The sequence below is a fragment of the Salvelinus alpinus genome, chromosome 16 (genome assembly GCF_045679555.1).
Source record: "Salvelinus alpinus chromosome 16, SLU_Salpinus.1, whole genome shotgun sequence".
Lineage (NCBI taxonomy): Eukaryota > Metazoa > Chordata > Actinopteri > Salmoniformes > Salmonidae > Salvelinus > Salvelinus alpinus.
The window spans coordinates 25005202-25022640 of record NC_092101.1 but is presented as its reverse complement, the minus strand read 5'-3'; the positions used below and the strand labels follow the sequence as shown (position 1 = coordinate 25022640).

General features: G+C 42.9%; 1 protein-coding gene across 3 annotated transcripts in view; it reads right to left on the bottom strand.

Moving 5' to 3' along the window:
* The window catches only part of LOC139541191 (inactive N-acetylated-alpha-linked acidic dipeptidase-like protein 2), a 340439-nt gene that overhangs the window by 305906 nt on the left and 17094 nt on the right, over positions 1-17439 (bottom strand). For 2 of the 3 annotated variants that reach the window (XM_071345567.1, XM_071345569.1), the window contains exon 1: positions 265-409. The exons of the other annotated variant lie outside the window; for it this stretch is intronic. In XM_071345567.1, the coding sequence (XP_071201668.1) occupies positions 265-307 (43 nt within the window). In that variant the 5' untranslated portion in view covers positions 308-409. Of the gene's footprint in view, positions 1-264; positions 410-17439 lie in introns of those variants that run through there. 3 annotated transcript variants of the gene reach the window in all.

The window sequence follows — 17439 nt, the reverse complement described above, 5'->3', positions numbered from 1 at the left end:
TCGTCTTTTTCAAACCTCCTACCTTCCTCATATGAATGTTATTAAACACAAAAAGTAGCTCCTCTCTCTTCAGAGAGCCAGCCACCAGTAACAAAAATAGAGCATTGCATGCGGCTGGCGGTCTAACAGATCCAGGAAATAGAGGAGCGGCTGTTGCTCCAGCAAACTTCTCCTATTCAGGGAAAGCAGTACACAGATGAGGCGCTGCATTCAATGGATCGATCAGAATCGTGGCACAAACAGTGTGGCAATATAATAATTTACCTTGCAGGGCTGGGTCGCTAGAATATCCATGTGTGTCTCCCATTGTTAATTCCCTGTTTGTGTGAGTCCAGGGACAGGGAAATAGGTTATCTAATAGCCTCCCATGTAACTGCCATCCTCCCGACTAAGCTGTAACACTAGAAAGGCTTTCTTATGTACAGACATTAGCATAGGTTGCTTCCTGGCTCACCTGTACTAATCTAACCTGTTCTGCTGTTGATTGACATCACTTCCTCCCCATTGCTGTACACTGGACCCACCTGTTATACAGGCATAAGCAGCAAAGCTACTCTATTGTGTTGTGAAGGTATCAGATTTCACTTTCATATATATATATATATATATAAAAAAAGAAAACATTCACTTGTGCGTCATATGTTCATCATGTTTAAACTGTGAGAATATTTTTCTTTTCCTTCTTAGAAGCAAAGAGATGGGGAATTTGTTAAAGGATTTAATGTTTGTAGTAGTCAGTAATACAACCAACATGTTTTCCCCCATGTGAGACACAGGGTACATTTCAACCTCCTATATGTGAGGGATATTCACCCGCAAGCACAATGGAAAGGATAATACCGCTAATACAGCTTTGTGCTAGTCTATGGGACTGTCCCACACTAATCCAAACAATAGTAAATGATTTGTTGGCGATCAAAGTATCTTTGAAAACAACATCATCTACAAGTCTATATCGTAATTTGTCAAAGGACAGGTTGATTCATCAATAGAACCTTGAGGGTTTACAAAATACCAACGTTTTATCTGATTGCCACCCAATTTGAAATTCACACAGATAAAGTTCAGTCACTACTTTCTTGTAAAAAAGGAATGTCTGTGTTAGATACTGTATGTGTTAGAACAGCGATACCAATGGGAGAGCTTGCCGTTTCTAATCTTACATTCAATTATCAACTTGTGAAATTCATGAGGATATGTAAACTGAAACCATTTTCCTATTAGGAACAATGATATTTTGGGGGGATGCCAACAATGGGCAATATTAAAATGTGGAATGACAAAGAAAATTGGCAAATATTACACTATGTTCTATTAGGAAGGAATCCATTGAGAAAGAGCACATAAAGAAACCATTTCAGTAGTGCTAGAGTCTTGGCAGGGGAGATCAAAGCCCACTCCATATGGTGATAATAATTATCATCAAAGCTCTTTGGCTCAATAATTGTCACTTAATATGCATTTAATTATCAACAGATCAATACCCACAGGGTGAAGAGCATTGACTATAGCGGCACAGCCAAAATGGTGGTAACAAATTAAAAAGCTGAGACAAAGTAACATTTTGTTTTCATACTCTGGGCTAACTCTATGGATCAATGTGAGCACACTCCCAGAGATGGGTGCCACTGTGAGGGCATGTGTTAAAAAGGCAATATATCATTGGCGGCTGTTAAAATCCCCTTCATCAATCCAGGAGTCTAGGGCATGCCAATTGTGGTCCATTACACTGGTTGACTTTCCATTTACCACACACAGGCTTTAAATGTTAAACCTGCTGAGCAAACATTTAGGTCCAACAAGATGTTGCTGACTTGAATAAAAGATAAAGGAAATACAAGTAAGCCACAACACAGACATCTATGAACATACTGTATGCTGTGCTGCTTTACCAGATAGACATCAACTGCTGTCTGACAAAATTGAATGAACATAATCCCACAATTCCAACCAAAATGCAATATTCTCAGCTATTGTAATGGGTATATATCTAAAGTGGGTATATCTACAACTGTAGCTATTGTAGTTTATGTAATACCCATGGGACACGTATATACCTTCATGTGCTGGTGCCTCAGATAAGAGGTGACTGGCTAGCAGGGATTGAACAGGATCTCTAAACACTGTAATGTATGTGGTTCTCTGAGTGGATTCGAAAGCCACAAAAAGGCTTTAAACCCCAAGGACAACCTTCAACCAGCTGAGTGAAGGCAAGACCATATGGTAATAGCATCGATAGATCATTTTCTTGTATGTAATGGGTATAGTTGATTAGACAACAATCAACACACAATGAGAGAGGAATTTCACCTTTACAACTCAACTGTACTATAGGAGACTAGACTGTTCTCTGAATGCAACATAGATTTATTTTGATGTGAGGAATGGCCATTCATGGATGGATTTAACAAGCAAGCCTTGAGATCTGCCTCAGTCCATACAACCTACAGTACATTAATGAGCACGTCATGAATGCAGTCTGCCTCTCTCTTCCCCAATCCATACTTTCATTCATTCTCTCCCCTCTTCCCCTCTCTCACTTAAAGATAGGTGAATGTGCTATTGTACTTTGACAAGCCCCCAGTGAATTTCTGAACGCTAAATGTGACAAATCCTAAACTCTTATTCTGCCTGAATATGTCTCAACTAGGCAACCAATGGCATAATCTGACAGCTCAATGAGGGCAACCTCATATTTGCAGGTCAGAATCATAATTTAGCATTAAAACATCAAAACTGAAAAGCACTGATAAATGTAAACATCATTGAATTAAGATCCAACGTTTTGATAAGATTTTTTTTTAAACAATTGTTTTAGACAATGACATCTGCGTGTGAAAGGATAAGCTGTATACTGTCTCAATTCAATTTCATTTGATATTCTATTATTCATGTCATGTTACGGAAGAGGCATCTGCTAAAATAATGTGTCATATGGTATTGAAGATGGGAATACAGAGGGCTGATCATAGTTTTTGCTTTGGCAACGGTATAATAAACAGTCACTAGGTGTATGGAGGAGGGGGCCCAAGGAGCCAAGACTGTTGTCGGGGGGCCTTTGTTCAAATCCCCTGATGGGAGTCTTGAGGGAAGGTGAATGGGGATGTTACTGTGGTCTCTAGTTACTGCCAATGGTTTCTAAGTGACAGGGTCTTGGCACTGGCACACTGGCTGTTTCTTAATGTTGAGATCCACTTGATAACAATGTCCCTCCCCTTCCTCTTTATCTACAAGCCTGCACTGTATTATATGCATTCATTTGAGGAAAATCAATAGTAGCTAACAGCCTGAGACTGAGTTCACTGACAGCACTTGTACTACAGTGAAAGAGGACACACAAGCAAACTCACCAGAGCATGGTAATCACCATTAAGAGCTTACATGAGAAAATAGATGAGCAAGAAGAGAAAATGGAAGGTTTTGTGTTATTTCATTTTTGTAGGATAAAAGTTACAATAGGCTGGTTGTTTCAGCAGTGGCCTGTGTGGCATGGCAGAGACAACAGAGCTAGCCAATACTGAGGGAGACAGACATCTAGGCTTAAGTTACAATGAGAAAGCCTCTCCTTTTGTCAGTTCATTCTAAATAGCTGTTCTTTGTCAAAGTTTCTCTGTTTTGTTCGATATTCTCCTAAACTGTATTCCAACAGTCTTTATTGGCAATTTCGTCCAAAGCAAAAGAGCCTAGTAAACATAAAATAATCAAGGAACTCACCAAGTGTCACGCCCTGACCATAGAGAGCCTTTATATTTTCTATTTTGGTTAGGTCGAGGTGTGACTAGGGTGGGTGTTCTAGTGCATTTATTTCTATGTCGGCCTGGTATGGTTCCCAATCAGAGGCAGCTGTTTATCGTTGTCTCTGAGTGGGGATCATATTTAGGCAGCCATTTCCCCACTGGTTTTTGTGGGATCTTGTTTCTGTGTAGTTGCCTGTGAGCACTGCTTGAGCTTCACGTATCGTTTATTCTTCTTTGTTGTTTTTGTGAGTTTCATTTTATTAAACATGTGGAACTCTACGTACGCTGCGCATTGGTCCGTTAATTCATTAGACGATCGTGACAGAAGATCCCACCACAACAGGACCAAGCAGTGTGCCCAGGAAGAGAAGGTATCCTGGGCTTGGGAGGAGATAAAGGAGGATAAGACATCCTGGACTTGGGAGGAAATTATGGCTGGAGACGAAAGCCTTCCGTGGAAGCAGACGCAGGGAGAGAAGGGAGGACAGCGACGACGCCGGGGTTCGCGGCCACAGAGTAAGCCCAAAAGACAGCCTGAATTACTTTTGGGGGGGTGGCACACGGGGTGGTCGGCGGAGCCGAGGAACGAGCCAGAGACCGTCAGGGTGGTGGCAATGAGAGTGCTGCAGAGTGGGCGTGCTGAGGAGCGTGACACCAGTCCGGTGTCATCTGCACCAGTTTCACTCATCTGGCCTCCAGTGCGCTTCCCCAGTCCGGTACGTCCTGTGTCTCCTCCACGCACTCGCCCTGAAGTTGTGTCCCCGTTCCGGTACAACTTGTGCCGGTTCTACGCACGAGGTCTCCAGTGCGCATTCACAGCCCAGTACGTCCTGTGCCAGCTCCTCGCACTTGCCGTGCGAAGTGTGTTAAAGTTCCGGTACAATTGATGCCGGCTATACGCACCAGGTCTCCAGTACACCTCCACAGCCCAGTACGTCCTGTGCCAGCTCCACGCACCAGGCCTCCAGTGTGCCTCCCCAGTCCGGTACGTCCTGTGCCTGCTCCCCGCACTCGCCCTGAAGTGCGTGTTACCAGTCTGACGCCACCTGTGCCGGCTCCAAGCACTAGGCCTCCAGTGCGTCTTCCCAGTCAGGTGCGTCCTGTGCCTGCTCCCCGCACTCACCCTGAAGTGCGTGTCACCAGTCTGGCGCCACCTGTGCCGGCTCCACGCACTAGGCCTCCAGTGCGTCTTCCCAGTTAGGTGCGTCCTGTGCCTGCTCCCCGCACTCGCCCTGAGGTGTGTGTCACCAGTACCGGCCTCACGCACCAGGCTTCCTGCGACGATCCCCGGTCCAGAGCTTCCGGCAACAGTTCTCAGTCCAGAGCTTCCGGCGACAGTTCCCAGTCCAGAGCTTCCGGTCAACAGTTCCCAGTCCAGAGTTTCTGGCGACGTTTCAAAGTCCGGAACCTCCTGAGACGGTCCACAGTCCGGAACCTCCTGAGACGGTCCACAGTCCGGGAACCTCCTGAGACGGTCCACAGTCCGGGAACCTTCTGAGACGGTCCACAGTCCGGAACCTCCTGAGACGGTCCACAGTCCGGAACCTCCTGAGACAGTCCACAGTCCGGAACCTCCTGCGACGGTCAACGGTCCGGAACCTCCAGCTCCATGGCCCGAGCCTTCCCCTGCGCCTATGCCCAGTCCGAGCATGGCGTCCAGTCCAGCTCCATGGCAGGAGCCTTCCTCTGCGCCGATGTCCAGTCCAGGCACGGCGTCCAGTCCCGCTCCTAGGCCGGAATCTTCCTCTGCGCCGGTGCCCAGTCCCGGCACGGCATCCGGTCCCGCTCCATGGCAGGAGCCTTCCTCTGCGCCGATGTCCAGTCCATGCACGGCGTCCAGTGCCGCTGCATGGGAGGAGCCTTCCTCTGCGCCGGTGCCCAGTCCAGGCATGGCGGTCAACCCAGCTCCATGGCCGGGGCCCTCTGCGCCGATGCCCAGTCCGGGCACGGCGTTCTACCCTGCTCCATGGCCAGACCCATGGTCTGGGCGGGGGCAAAGTCCCGCACCAGAGCCACCACCGATGCTGGCGAATCCACGAGCGGAGTGGGTACTTCGCCCCACACCGGAGCCGCCACCGACGCTAGATGCCCACCCGGACCCTCCCCTATAGAGTCAGGTTTTGCGGCCAGAGTCCGCACCTTTGGGGGGGTGGGGGGTACTGTCACGCCCTGACCATAGAGAGCCTTTATATTCTCTATTTTGGTTAGGTCGAGGTGTGACTAGGGTGGGTGATCTAGTGCATTTATTTCTATGTTGGCCTGGTATGGTTCCCAATCAGAGGCAGCCATTTCCCCACTGGTTTTTGTGGGATCTTGTTTCTGTGTAGTTGCCTGTGAGCACTGCTTGAGCTTCACGTATCGTTTATTCTTTTTTGTTGTTTTTGTGAGTTTAATTTGATTAAACATGTGGAACTCTACGTACGCTGCGCCTTGGTCCGTTAATTCATTAGACGATCGTGACACCAAGTCAACATCAATAAGGCTCTATAACTCTCTACCACATGACAATATAGTTCATCCTCTCATTCAGCTACAGCTATTCCTAATTACAAGTATACGCTTCACTTTACAAACAGATGATATGCAAATTGACTCAGTAGTTTGAACTAATATGCTTCGACTGCTATTGAAGGTAGTGTGTAGAACTGTTTGAAATATTGTATATTCCTATAGTTACGCAATGAGAAGCATGAGAGGCAGACACGATAGCATGAGAGGCAGACATGATAGATCAATGATAAGAAGTTAATTTATAGAATGTTTCCTGATCACAGGTGTTAGTCAGGGGACGATATAGCACATGCCGTGACTACCAACTTATAATGAATTTAACTGAACAGTCCAGTGTGTGGTAGATCTTGACAAGATCTCAGAAAAATGTGTATGTGCGCCTTAGAGATCATTTCTAACTGATCTGAACTGTTGTTCTATATGACGGTACCTCTGCTCGGTAGGGAAGGAGAAGTTCTTGTTTCATAAACAACAGTGACATTTATTCAGGCCAGCTCATTGATAACAGTGTGACGATTTGGTGCTTGAAATTGATAGGAAATGCAAAGGAAATTAAAACACAGGATCTTTCTAAACAGTCAAACATTCACAGTTTACATTCAAATATGGGCAGTAGGTAACAAACTCAAAGAGATCTTTTTAAATCCAGTGTGCTTTACAAAACACAGCATTTAGTCTAAATCAACTAAATGTTGTCTAAGTGGTGAAAAAGAAACACAAGAGATAAAAGTATACTGATTAGGTTTGTCAATGAACTGCAGACCTGGTATTCGATACACTTATTATAGAGGTGTCAGCACTACAACACGTATTTGACTAATAAATAGTGTGTGGCCACTTATTCTGTACTCATTTGCATTGTAAAGAAGCATCCTGCTTTGACAAGAGACGGCTGGTTGGAGCAGGAGATGAAAGTTCCAGACTGGAGTTTCAACACTTGTTAAAAGTTGCACTGGAAAAAGCATACGTTCTCCTATGCTCTCCTGAACTTCCCCACTGCAGTAGACTATTCCAAGTATTTTTGTCCCAATAATTACCTCAGATAGCAGACTAAGCCGGGTGACTTCATGTTGGAGTGGGTCAGTGCCTTCCAGAAATCTTTTCAGTCTGGGTGGGCAGGGGGGCGGGGAGAGGGAGAGAGAGAGCAGCAGATCATCCTGCTAAGTCGTGTGAATGTGAGGCCACAGACTGAGAGCTAGCTACAGAATAGAATGACTCTATGCTGTATCAGTTGATGGTATTTGAGTCTGAGTCCTGTCACAAGCATCATACCTATAGCTAGCAAGTTGACTGACACACTGCTGGCAGCATGTAGTGTACTGTAACTGTATCACCCTGTGGTGCTCTCCAATTAGGCTGATTATATCTCAAGTTCTGATGGCCTACATGAACGCCTCAGAGTATTTCACAATATAGAGATAACACGCTCATATCCCTTTTCATATTTTCACAGAGGCTAAAATATGTGTCTCAAGATAAGTGTTAACAAGGATAACTACTACTCTACACACCTTTTCTATTCATATACTGTGCATACTGTCTACACACACCATTATATACACTGAGTACACAGGAGGTTGGTGGCACCTTAATTGGGGAGCACAGACTCGTGGTAATGAATGGAGCAGAATCAGGGGAATGGTTTCCATGGGTTTGATACTATTCCATTTTTCACTGTTCCAGCCTATATTATGAGCCATCCTTATACCAAACAATTGGTATAACTCCCCCCCCCGCCCCGCCTACAGAACAGCCACAATTCGTCAGGGCATGGACTCTACAAGGTGTCGAAAGCGTTTCACAGGGATGTCCTTTGGGTGGTGGACCATTCTTGATACACACTCTGTACTGTTGAACATGACAAGCTCAGCAGCGTTGCAATTCTTGACACAAACTGGTGCGCATCGCACCTATTACCATATCCCGTTCAATGGCATTTAATCCTGTTCCTGCACATTCAGCCTCTAAATGGCACACAAGCACAATCCATGTCCCAATTGTCTCAAGGCTTAAAAATCCTTCTTTAACCTGTCTCCTGCCCTTCATCTACATTGATTGAAGTGGTTTTAACAAATGACATCAATAAGAAATCATAGCTTTCACCTGGATTCACCTAGTCAGTTTATCTCATGGAAAGATCAGGTGTTCTTAATGTTTTGAATACTCTGTGAATTGAATTATGCCACGGCTGGTTCCCCTCTATTCCATGGCCGGTTCCCCCTGCTTAAACAGTATATGGCCCAGTCAGAGAGCCAGGTTTCCATGGGTTCTGTCATACAGAACAGTGGCTGTCTAGCGCCCGCTGAGCAGCCTCACAGCAGCAGGTTTGAGTGTGTTAAAAGCAGCAGCCACTGCATTAATAATGGAGGACCTGGGCAGACAGGTGAGGGCAGCTGGGGGCTTGTCTGAATGTCATCGCTGGTGAGCTGAAATGGTTGCCTCTGGCATGGTTTCCTGCGTAACCCTTGCTAGAGAGATGCAAAACCACTCAGAGGAGGACACAGGGCAAGAGTCAAGACTCGGTGTGCCTCGGATCATGTCTTGTGCTGTCATACATAGGGATTTTTCTGCCATTGTAATCCTTTCGGGTAGCCTAAATTCAAACAGTGTAAAAAACATATATGATCATTTTCGGGATGGAAAAAAGCTTTCAGTGTAAACTTAAATGACTAAAACCAGATAAAAGTATGTAGAAAAGATAATGGACTTTCAGTACGAGTCAAAAGTTTGGACAGACCGACTCATTCAAGGGTTTTTCTTTATTTTTACTATTTTATACATTGTAGAATAATAGCGAAGACATCAAAACTATGAAATAACACATATGGAATAATGTAGCAACCAAAACACCAATAAGAAGAGACTTGCTTGGGCCAAGAAACACAAGCAATGGACATTACACCGGTGGAAATCTGTCCTTTGGTCTGATGAGTCCAAATTTGAGATTTTTGGTTCCAACCTCCATGTCTTTGTGAGACGCAGAGTAGTTGAACGGATGATCTCTGCATGTGTGGTTCCCACCGTGAAGCATGGAGGTGGAGGTGTGATGGTGTGGAGGTGCTTTGCTGGTGACACTGCCGGTGATTTATTTAGAATTCAAGGCACACTTAACCAGCATCGCTACCACAGCATTCTGCAGCGATACACCATCCCATCTGGTTTGACCGCAGAGTGAAGGAAAAGCAGCCAACAAGTGCTCAGCATATATGGGAACTCCTTCAAGTCTGTTGGAAAAGCATTCCATGTGAAGCTGGTTGAGAGAATGCCAAGAGTGTGCAAAGCTGTCATCAAGGCAAAAGTTGGCTTCTTTGAAGAATCTAAAATATTAAATATATTTTGATTTGTTTAACACTTTTTTGGTTACTATATGATTCCATATGTGTTATTTCATAGTTTTGATGTCTTCACATTGTAGAAAAATTCGTTTTTCTACAATGTAGAAAATAGTAAAAAATAAAGAAAAACCCTTAAATGAGCAGGTGTGTCCAAACTTTTGACTGGTAGGTTATATGTATTTTAATAATATAGTCTTTGAGAACTAACAACAACCAAAATAAAAGCTAGACAGTCAGGGAGAATTGAAAATGGGAAAACTTTGTAGAATTGCCGGAAATTGGCTTAAAAATACAAAAAAATTCTACATTGCCAAGATGGGGACCTAATAATTTGCTCAATAATTTAGCAGTGCAGATAGGCTGACCACACTCATTGCCACACCCCCTTCCATGCCCCCTTCCACGCTTACCACCTAAGACTCTTTTAGATCCAGCCCTGTTCTACAGTAAAACTGTTTACATCTCATGATACAGTTGGTATCTGCATGAATGTGCATCTGAGCACATCCAAGAAGGGAGAATCAAGGTCATTTTAAAAATCTAGAAAATAAGTGAGAAAATAACGCAAAGATATTGTTCCACTGTAGATCAAAGAAGAGAATCCAGCTATAGTCTGGGAATCAAATTGTCTAGAATACAATGAATGCATAGGGCACTTCAATATCTTGAAAAGCAATTAATTCAAACAGTCCCCTGCATCCTCGGTGTACTATTTGCAGCAGCAAATGACAAATATTATTTTTCATCAGATGATGGCCCTCTCTCCCACCGTCCCTCTCCTGGTCGTTCACTCAGGACCCCTGGGGTATAGCATGTTTCTATTTGAGGCAGTGGACCTACTTTTCCTAGTATCAGGGGCCCTGTCTTAGATGCACATTTAAAACGAAGAGAGACTTTTCAGCAGAAATTTAAAGCAGAGCAGGAATTGTCGAAGAGAAATGAGAAAGTCTTCTGGGCCCTATGAGAACAAAGGTCATGGTCATGTTTTGGCATCCAGATACATTCACTGTTGATATCCATTTTGGCATTTATTTTACAAAGGGAACCTTTGATCTCTACTGTGGCTCTTTAGAGATCCAACAATTTAAACATGAATGTGAAGCACTAGAAGAATGCACAAACGCACACAAGCACACACACACACACACACACACACACACACACACACACACACACACACACACACACACACACACACACACACACACACACACACACACACACACACACACACACACACACACACACACACACACACACACACACACACACACACACAAACACACAGAAAAAATACAAGTTTGATAAGGAAGGAACTAAGGCAGCAAAAAGAAAAGCATAAATATCAAGTGCTATCGACTCTCTTTGTAGTTCAGCTTTGACTCTGGCAACAAGGCAAAATGCAGCCTGTCCTGTCACCTCTTAGTCCCCTTTCTCTCAGTCTTCAGCTCACAAATCTCTATTTCACGAACCAAGAGGCCACCTGACATTCTCTGCAGAATCAAACCAATATAAAAAAAACTGCAGAATTAATTACTTCCCTGAGACTTGGCTTTATAATGAGTCTCTGAGGGAATTGAGGGATTTAAAGTGAAACACTATCATGTATTCGATGCAACTGACAGCAATTGTCCTCAGCCATGCTCCTTCAACACCTTCTTCTTCACATGAAAAGCCAAGGATGAAACTAAGAATTGTCTTTAAATCATTATGATTTAAATCATGCCATTGATTCTCTGATATCCAGAGCACTGATATACAGTTCAAAACCCCTTCCCTTTTTCCACATTTTGTTACATTACAGCCTTAAATAAATAAAAAATCCTTATCAATCTACATACAAAAGCCCATAATGTGAAAGTGAAAACAGGTTTATAGAATGTTTTGCCAATTTAAAAAAGAGAAATTACCTTTATTTACATAAGTATTCAGACCCTTTGCTATGAAACTCAAAATTGAGCTCAGGTGCATCCTGTTTCCATTGATTTTCCTTGAGATGTTTCTACAACTTGATTGGAGTCCACCTGTGGTAAATTCAATTGATTGGACATGATTTGGAAAGGCACATACCTATCAAAATAAGATCCCACTGTTGACAGTGCATGTCAGAGCAAAAACCATGCCATGAGGTCAAAGGAATTGTCCGTAGAGCTTCGAGAATGGATTGGGAAGGATCCCAAAGCAATTCTGCAACATTGAAGGTCGCCAAGAACACAGTTGCCTCCGTCATTCGTAGATGAAAGAAGTTTGGAACCACCAAGACTCTTCCTAGAGCTGGCCGCCTGGCCAAACTAAGCAATCGGAGGAGAAGGGTCTTGGTCAGGGAGGTGACAAAGAACCCGATGGTAACTCTAAAAGAGCTCCAGAGTTCCTCTGTGGAGATGGGAGAACCTTCCAGAAGGGCAACCATCTCTGCAGCACTCCACCTATCAGGACTTTATGGTAGAGTGGCCAGATGGAAGCCACTCCTCAGTAAAATGCACATGACAGCCTGTTTGGAGTTTGCCAAAAGGCACCTAAAGGACTCTCAGACCATGAGAAACAAGATTCTCTGGTCTGATGAAAGCAAGATTGAATTCTTTGGCCTGAATGCCAAGCGTCACATCTGGAGAAAACCTGGCACCATCCCTACGGTGAAGCATGGTGGTGGCAGCATCATGCTGTGGGGATGTTTTTCAGTGGCAGGGACTGAAAGACTAGTCAGGATCGAGGGAAAGATGAACAGAGCAATGTACAGAGAAATCCTTGATGAAAACCTGCTCCAGTGTGCTCAGGACCTCAGACTGGGGCGAAGGTTCACCTTCCAACAGGAAAACGACCCTAAGCAAACAGTCAAGACAATGCAGGAGTGGCTTCGGGACAGGTCTCTGAATGTCCTTGAGTGACCCAGCCAGAGCCCGGACTTGAACCTGATCGAACATCTGTGGAGAGACATGAAAATAGCCGTGCAGCGATGTTCCCCATCCAACCTGACAGCGCTTGAGAGGATCTGCAGAGAAGAACGGGAGGAACTCCCCAAATACAGGTGTGCCAAGCTTGTAGCGTCATACCCAAGAAGACTTGAGGCTGTAATCTCTGCCAAAGGTGCTTCAACAAAGTACTAAGTAAAGGGTCTGAATCCTTATGTAAATGTGATATTTCAGTTTTCATAAATTTGCACACAAAAAAAAAACGTGTTTTTACTTTGTCATTATGAGGTATTGGGTGTAGAATGATGAGGATTTTACTTTTTAAATCCATTTTAGAATAGGGCTGAAACGTAACAAAATGTGAAAAAAGTCATGGAGTCTGAATATTTCCGAATGCACTATAGGCCTATTGATGTAAAATGACAAAATAAATTGACGTAAAATATCACTGACGTGTGGTTCTTGAAGTGCAGTCAAAAACTACATTTTCTGGTGTTCAGGGCCGTAACTGCATGAGGACACTCAGGTGCGGAACCTTGTTAATTTTTTAAAATATATATATTTTGTACACAAAGACAATCAATTACGGGTCAACATCTAAATATTGCTCCCAGCGTTGATCAAAGCTCAGAACGCTTATATTCTAATCGCGCCTACCTCTAGTCGAATGGCTGGATTCATGAACATTGGTTTGTTTGGTCGTTATGTTCGCCTGTCACCCCAGATTTGCCTTTTTAGCAGTACTTTTACCACTCTCCAAAACGGCTTATTCCGCCCTCTCGCAGCACAGGCCGATGGCCTGAGATGTGAAACTAACTACCCCAGTTCGGAGTCGGCTCGAGTAGGCAACTAAAGATGCTGCTGACAGTGTGTTTGCGAGATGCCGGACAAAAGGCCATTTTAACCATCCCGCGACTCCTGACGTGTCTACAGACATCCCCCAAACAAACAAAAAACAACACTCTGAGAATGAGTACACAACTGGTAAATAGTCACTTATAGATGTCAGTCAGTCAGGTGGCTAGCTGCCGGCAGAGACTTCTATTGCAGTAACGTTGAAGGGCTCTGGCTAGTATTACTTAGCCAGCTGGAAGGATGAAGTAAGAAGCTCACATTAAACAGAACCTACCTTAGGCTGGAGGAAAAATAGGCTACTAAGTTTTCATAATAACTTTGCTTTACAGAGAGTAGGCTAGTGAGCCAGACAGTGATGTGGCACTCAGTGATGAGGCTGAGGCAGGAAGAAACAGGAGACAGAGAGAAAGAGAGGAAGCAAGCAGAGAGAGAGGTTAGTACAGTGGTTCCCACACTTGGGGTTAGGGCCCCATGTGGGGTCCTCTGAGAAAATCTGTACTAATCTTATCAAACAAGTTAGGAACCCCGCCCCCACAAAAAAGATATGTTTAAATATAAACATCTCCACATGCCCTATCTTCCCTATAGGCCTACATTAAAATGCAATCAAAAAGCAAACAATATAGTTTATACCGGTTTATATCGGTGGTTGTTCGTCTTATCTCAATCATCCAATGGACTTTAGTTTACCCATTACCCACTATTTTTTTACCACTACATCACTAATATTAATACAGTATCGTAAGTAAAATTGTAATAATTCATGTGAATGCGATAAATTAATGTTTATTTTAAATATTTTTTTCACACCAAATACAAAACATACACATACGAAAAACAATTTACAGACGCACACACAACGACTACATCTAATCTGCCCAGACCCGCATGTTCATACCCCCCCATCCCTAGTGCCTACATTATTGTTTGCCACATGGCCTTAAATAATTGTACCAATTTTCTAATTCGCCCATGTTATTTCAATATTTCAATAATAAGTCATTAGATTTTTCCATTGTGTTAATAATGGCGAATGTATTGATTTCCACGTTTTTAGTATATGTTTTTTCAAGATGAGTGATGAGAACAGAATCGTCCAGCCAATTTGGTATCTCACTACACCCACATATGCCATGCTTTGAAATATATAGACAGACGGAATGAAAGTATGTTTACACTGTAATACTTCTGACAGCCAATTTCTAGCTGCTCCCGTAATTGTTCAACTTTACAGCATTCACAGAAAGCATGGATTATTGAGTCATTGTTACTTTTACACTTAAGACTTGATTCTACTGTTCTGCTGTGGAATTTGTGAATTTTGTCTCTACTATAGACTTGTTTATACTGGATTAAGTGTACATTTTTGTTAACTGTAATTTCGTTAGTTAAGCTCCAACATTCTCTTCATCTTGTGCCAACATCAATTATTTTCAAGTCTTGGTTCCAATAGTTTATATTTTTTTCTAAGATATTGTCAGTTGGATATTCTCTCTGCAAGGTTTTGTATATCTTACCTATCATATTAACATCCTTTTCTGACTCAAATAAGATCATCTCAAGGTTGCTCTGATGTACAAAATATTTAAAATCTACATTTCGTGATATGTAATTTTTTAATTGCACATATTTTAAAATATCTACATTGGTCAGTCCAAAATTGCTTTTTAATTTCCAGTTACCAAGTCATTTATGGTTTCTATGCCTTTAGTTTTCCATGTGGACCAATTTATCTGTAAATTCTGAAAAGCTATCCAAGGATTGTTCCATAGGGTTGTGTTTTTAGCGAGTGATATTGGTTCTTGTAGATTACGCTTCATTTTCTTCCATATTGTTACTGTGTTCTTAACTATGAAGTTGTTAATGTTCTTAGCTTCATCCTCTGAAAATAGACAGGTAAAAAGATTCTGGGGATGAGCGTGTGCATCTTCAATATGTACCCATCGTTCCTCTTCAGTGTTTTTAACTACAGTGGGGAGAACAAGTATTTGATACACTGCCGATTTTGCAGGTTTTCCTACTTACAAAGCATGTAGAGGTCTGTCATTTTTATCATAGGTACACTTCAACTGTGAGAGACGGAATCTAAAACAAAAATCCAGAAAATCACATTGTATGATTTTTAAATAATTAATTTGCATTTTATTGCATGACATAAGTATTTGATCACCTACCAACCAGTAAGAATTCCGGCTCTCACAGACCTGTTAGTTTTTCTTTAAGAAGCCCTCCTGTTCTCCACTCATTACCTGTATTAACTGCACCTGTTTGAACTCGTTACCTGTATAAAAGACACCTGTCCACACACTCAATCAAACAGACTCCAACCTCTCCACAATGGCCAAGACCAGAGAGCTGTGTAAGGACATCAGGGATAAAATTGTAGACCTGCACAAGGCTGGGATGGGCTACAGGACAATAGGCAAGCAGCTTGGTGAGAAGGAAACAACTGTTGGCGCAATTATTAGAAAATGGAAGAAGTTCAAGATGACGGTCAATCACCCTCGGTCTGGGGCTCCATGCAAGATTTCACCTCGTGGGGCATCAATGATCATGAGGAAGGTGAGGGATCAGCCCAGAACTACACGGCAGGACCTGGTCAATGACCTGAAGAGAGCTGGGACCACAGTCTCAAAGAAAACCATTAGTAACACACTACGCCGTCATGGATTAAAATCCTGCAGCGCACGCAAGGTCCCCCTGCTTAAGCCAGTGCATGTCCAGGCCCGTCTGAAGTTTGCCAATGACCATCTGGATGATCCAGAGGAGGAATGGGAGAAGGTCATGTGGTCTGATGAGACAAAAATAGAGCTTTTTGGTCTAACTCCACTCGCTGTGTTTGGAGGAAGAAGAAGTATGAGTACAACCCCAAGAACACCATCCCAACCGTGAAGCATGGAGGTGGAAACATCATTCTTTGGGGATGCTTTTCTGCAAAGGGGACAGGACGACTGCACCGTATTGAGGGGAGGATGGATGGGGCCATGTATCGCGAGATCTTGGCCAACAACCTCCTTCCCTCAGTAAGAGCATTGAAGATGGGTCGTGGCTGGGTCTTCCAGCATGACAACGACACAAAGCACACAGCCATGGCAACTAAGGAGTGGCTCCGTAAGAAGCATCTCAAGGTCCTGGAGTGGCCTAGCCAGTCTCCAGACCTGAACCCAATAGAAAATCTTTGGAGGGAGCTGAAAGTCCGTATTGCCCAGCGACAGCCCCGAAACCTGAAGGATCTGGAGAAGATCTGTAGGGAGGAGTGGGCCAAAATCCCTGCTGCAGTGTGTGCAAACCTAGTCAAGAACTACAGGAAACGTATGATCTCTGTAATTGCAAACAAAGGTTTCTGTACCAAATATTAAGTTCTGCTTTTCTGATGTATCAAATACTTATGTCATGCAATAAAATGCAAATGAATTACTTAAAAATCATACAATGTGATTTTCTGGATTTTTGTTTTAGATTCCGTCTCTCATAGTTGAAGTGTACCTATGATAAAAATTACAGACCTCTACATGCTTTGTAAGTAGGAAAACCTGCAAAATCGGCAGTGTATCAAATACTTGTTCTCCCCACTGTATATGTTGCAAGTAAAAGCCTTGGGTAGCGAGTTGGAAGTTTAAACTCAGACTGAGGAAGATGTAACATTTTCCTTTTTATCATATACATTTTATTTTCCCATATAAACAAGTATACTTATATATTTGTGAGTTATTCTTTGTCTTTTTTCTATTACCATTATTTAGTTTTTTCCACGTAAATTTTATATCCTGAGATTTTTGAATATTCTGAAAAAAATGTATTGTTGCAAAGGGGGCATTGAGTTTTCAGTATTGGTCAGGTATATTAGGAAATGATCTGTCAATAAGTTTAGTTTATATTCATGTTTACCAATACTGGTACCTGTTACGTTTGGGTCCTGTCTAATTATTTCTGCATGCGGTTCAATTACCAGTTCAAACAGGAGGTGGGAGAGGGGATTTCCTTTTTATTTATTTTTGCATATTGTATTAAACTAAAACATGTTCTTGCATTTGTTTGTAAGTGTCTATTTTTAATCAATTCTGTTTGATTGATATGTATCAAGTCTGGTAT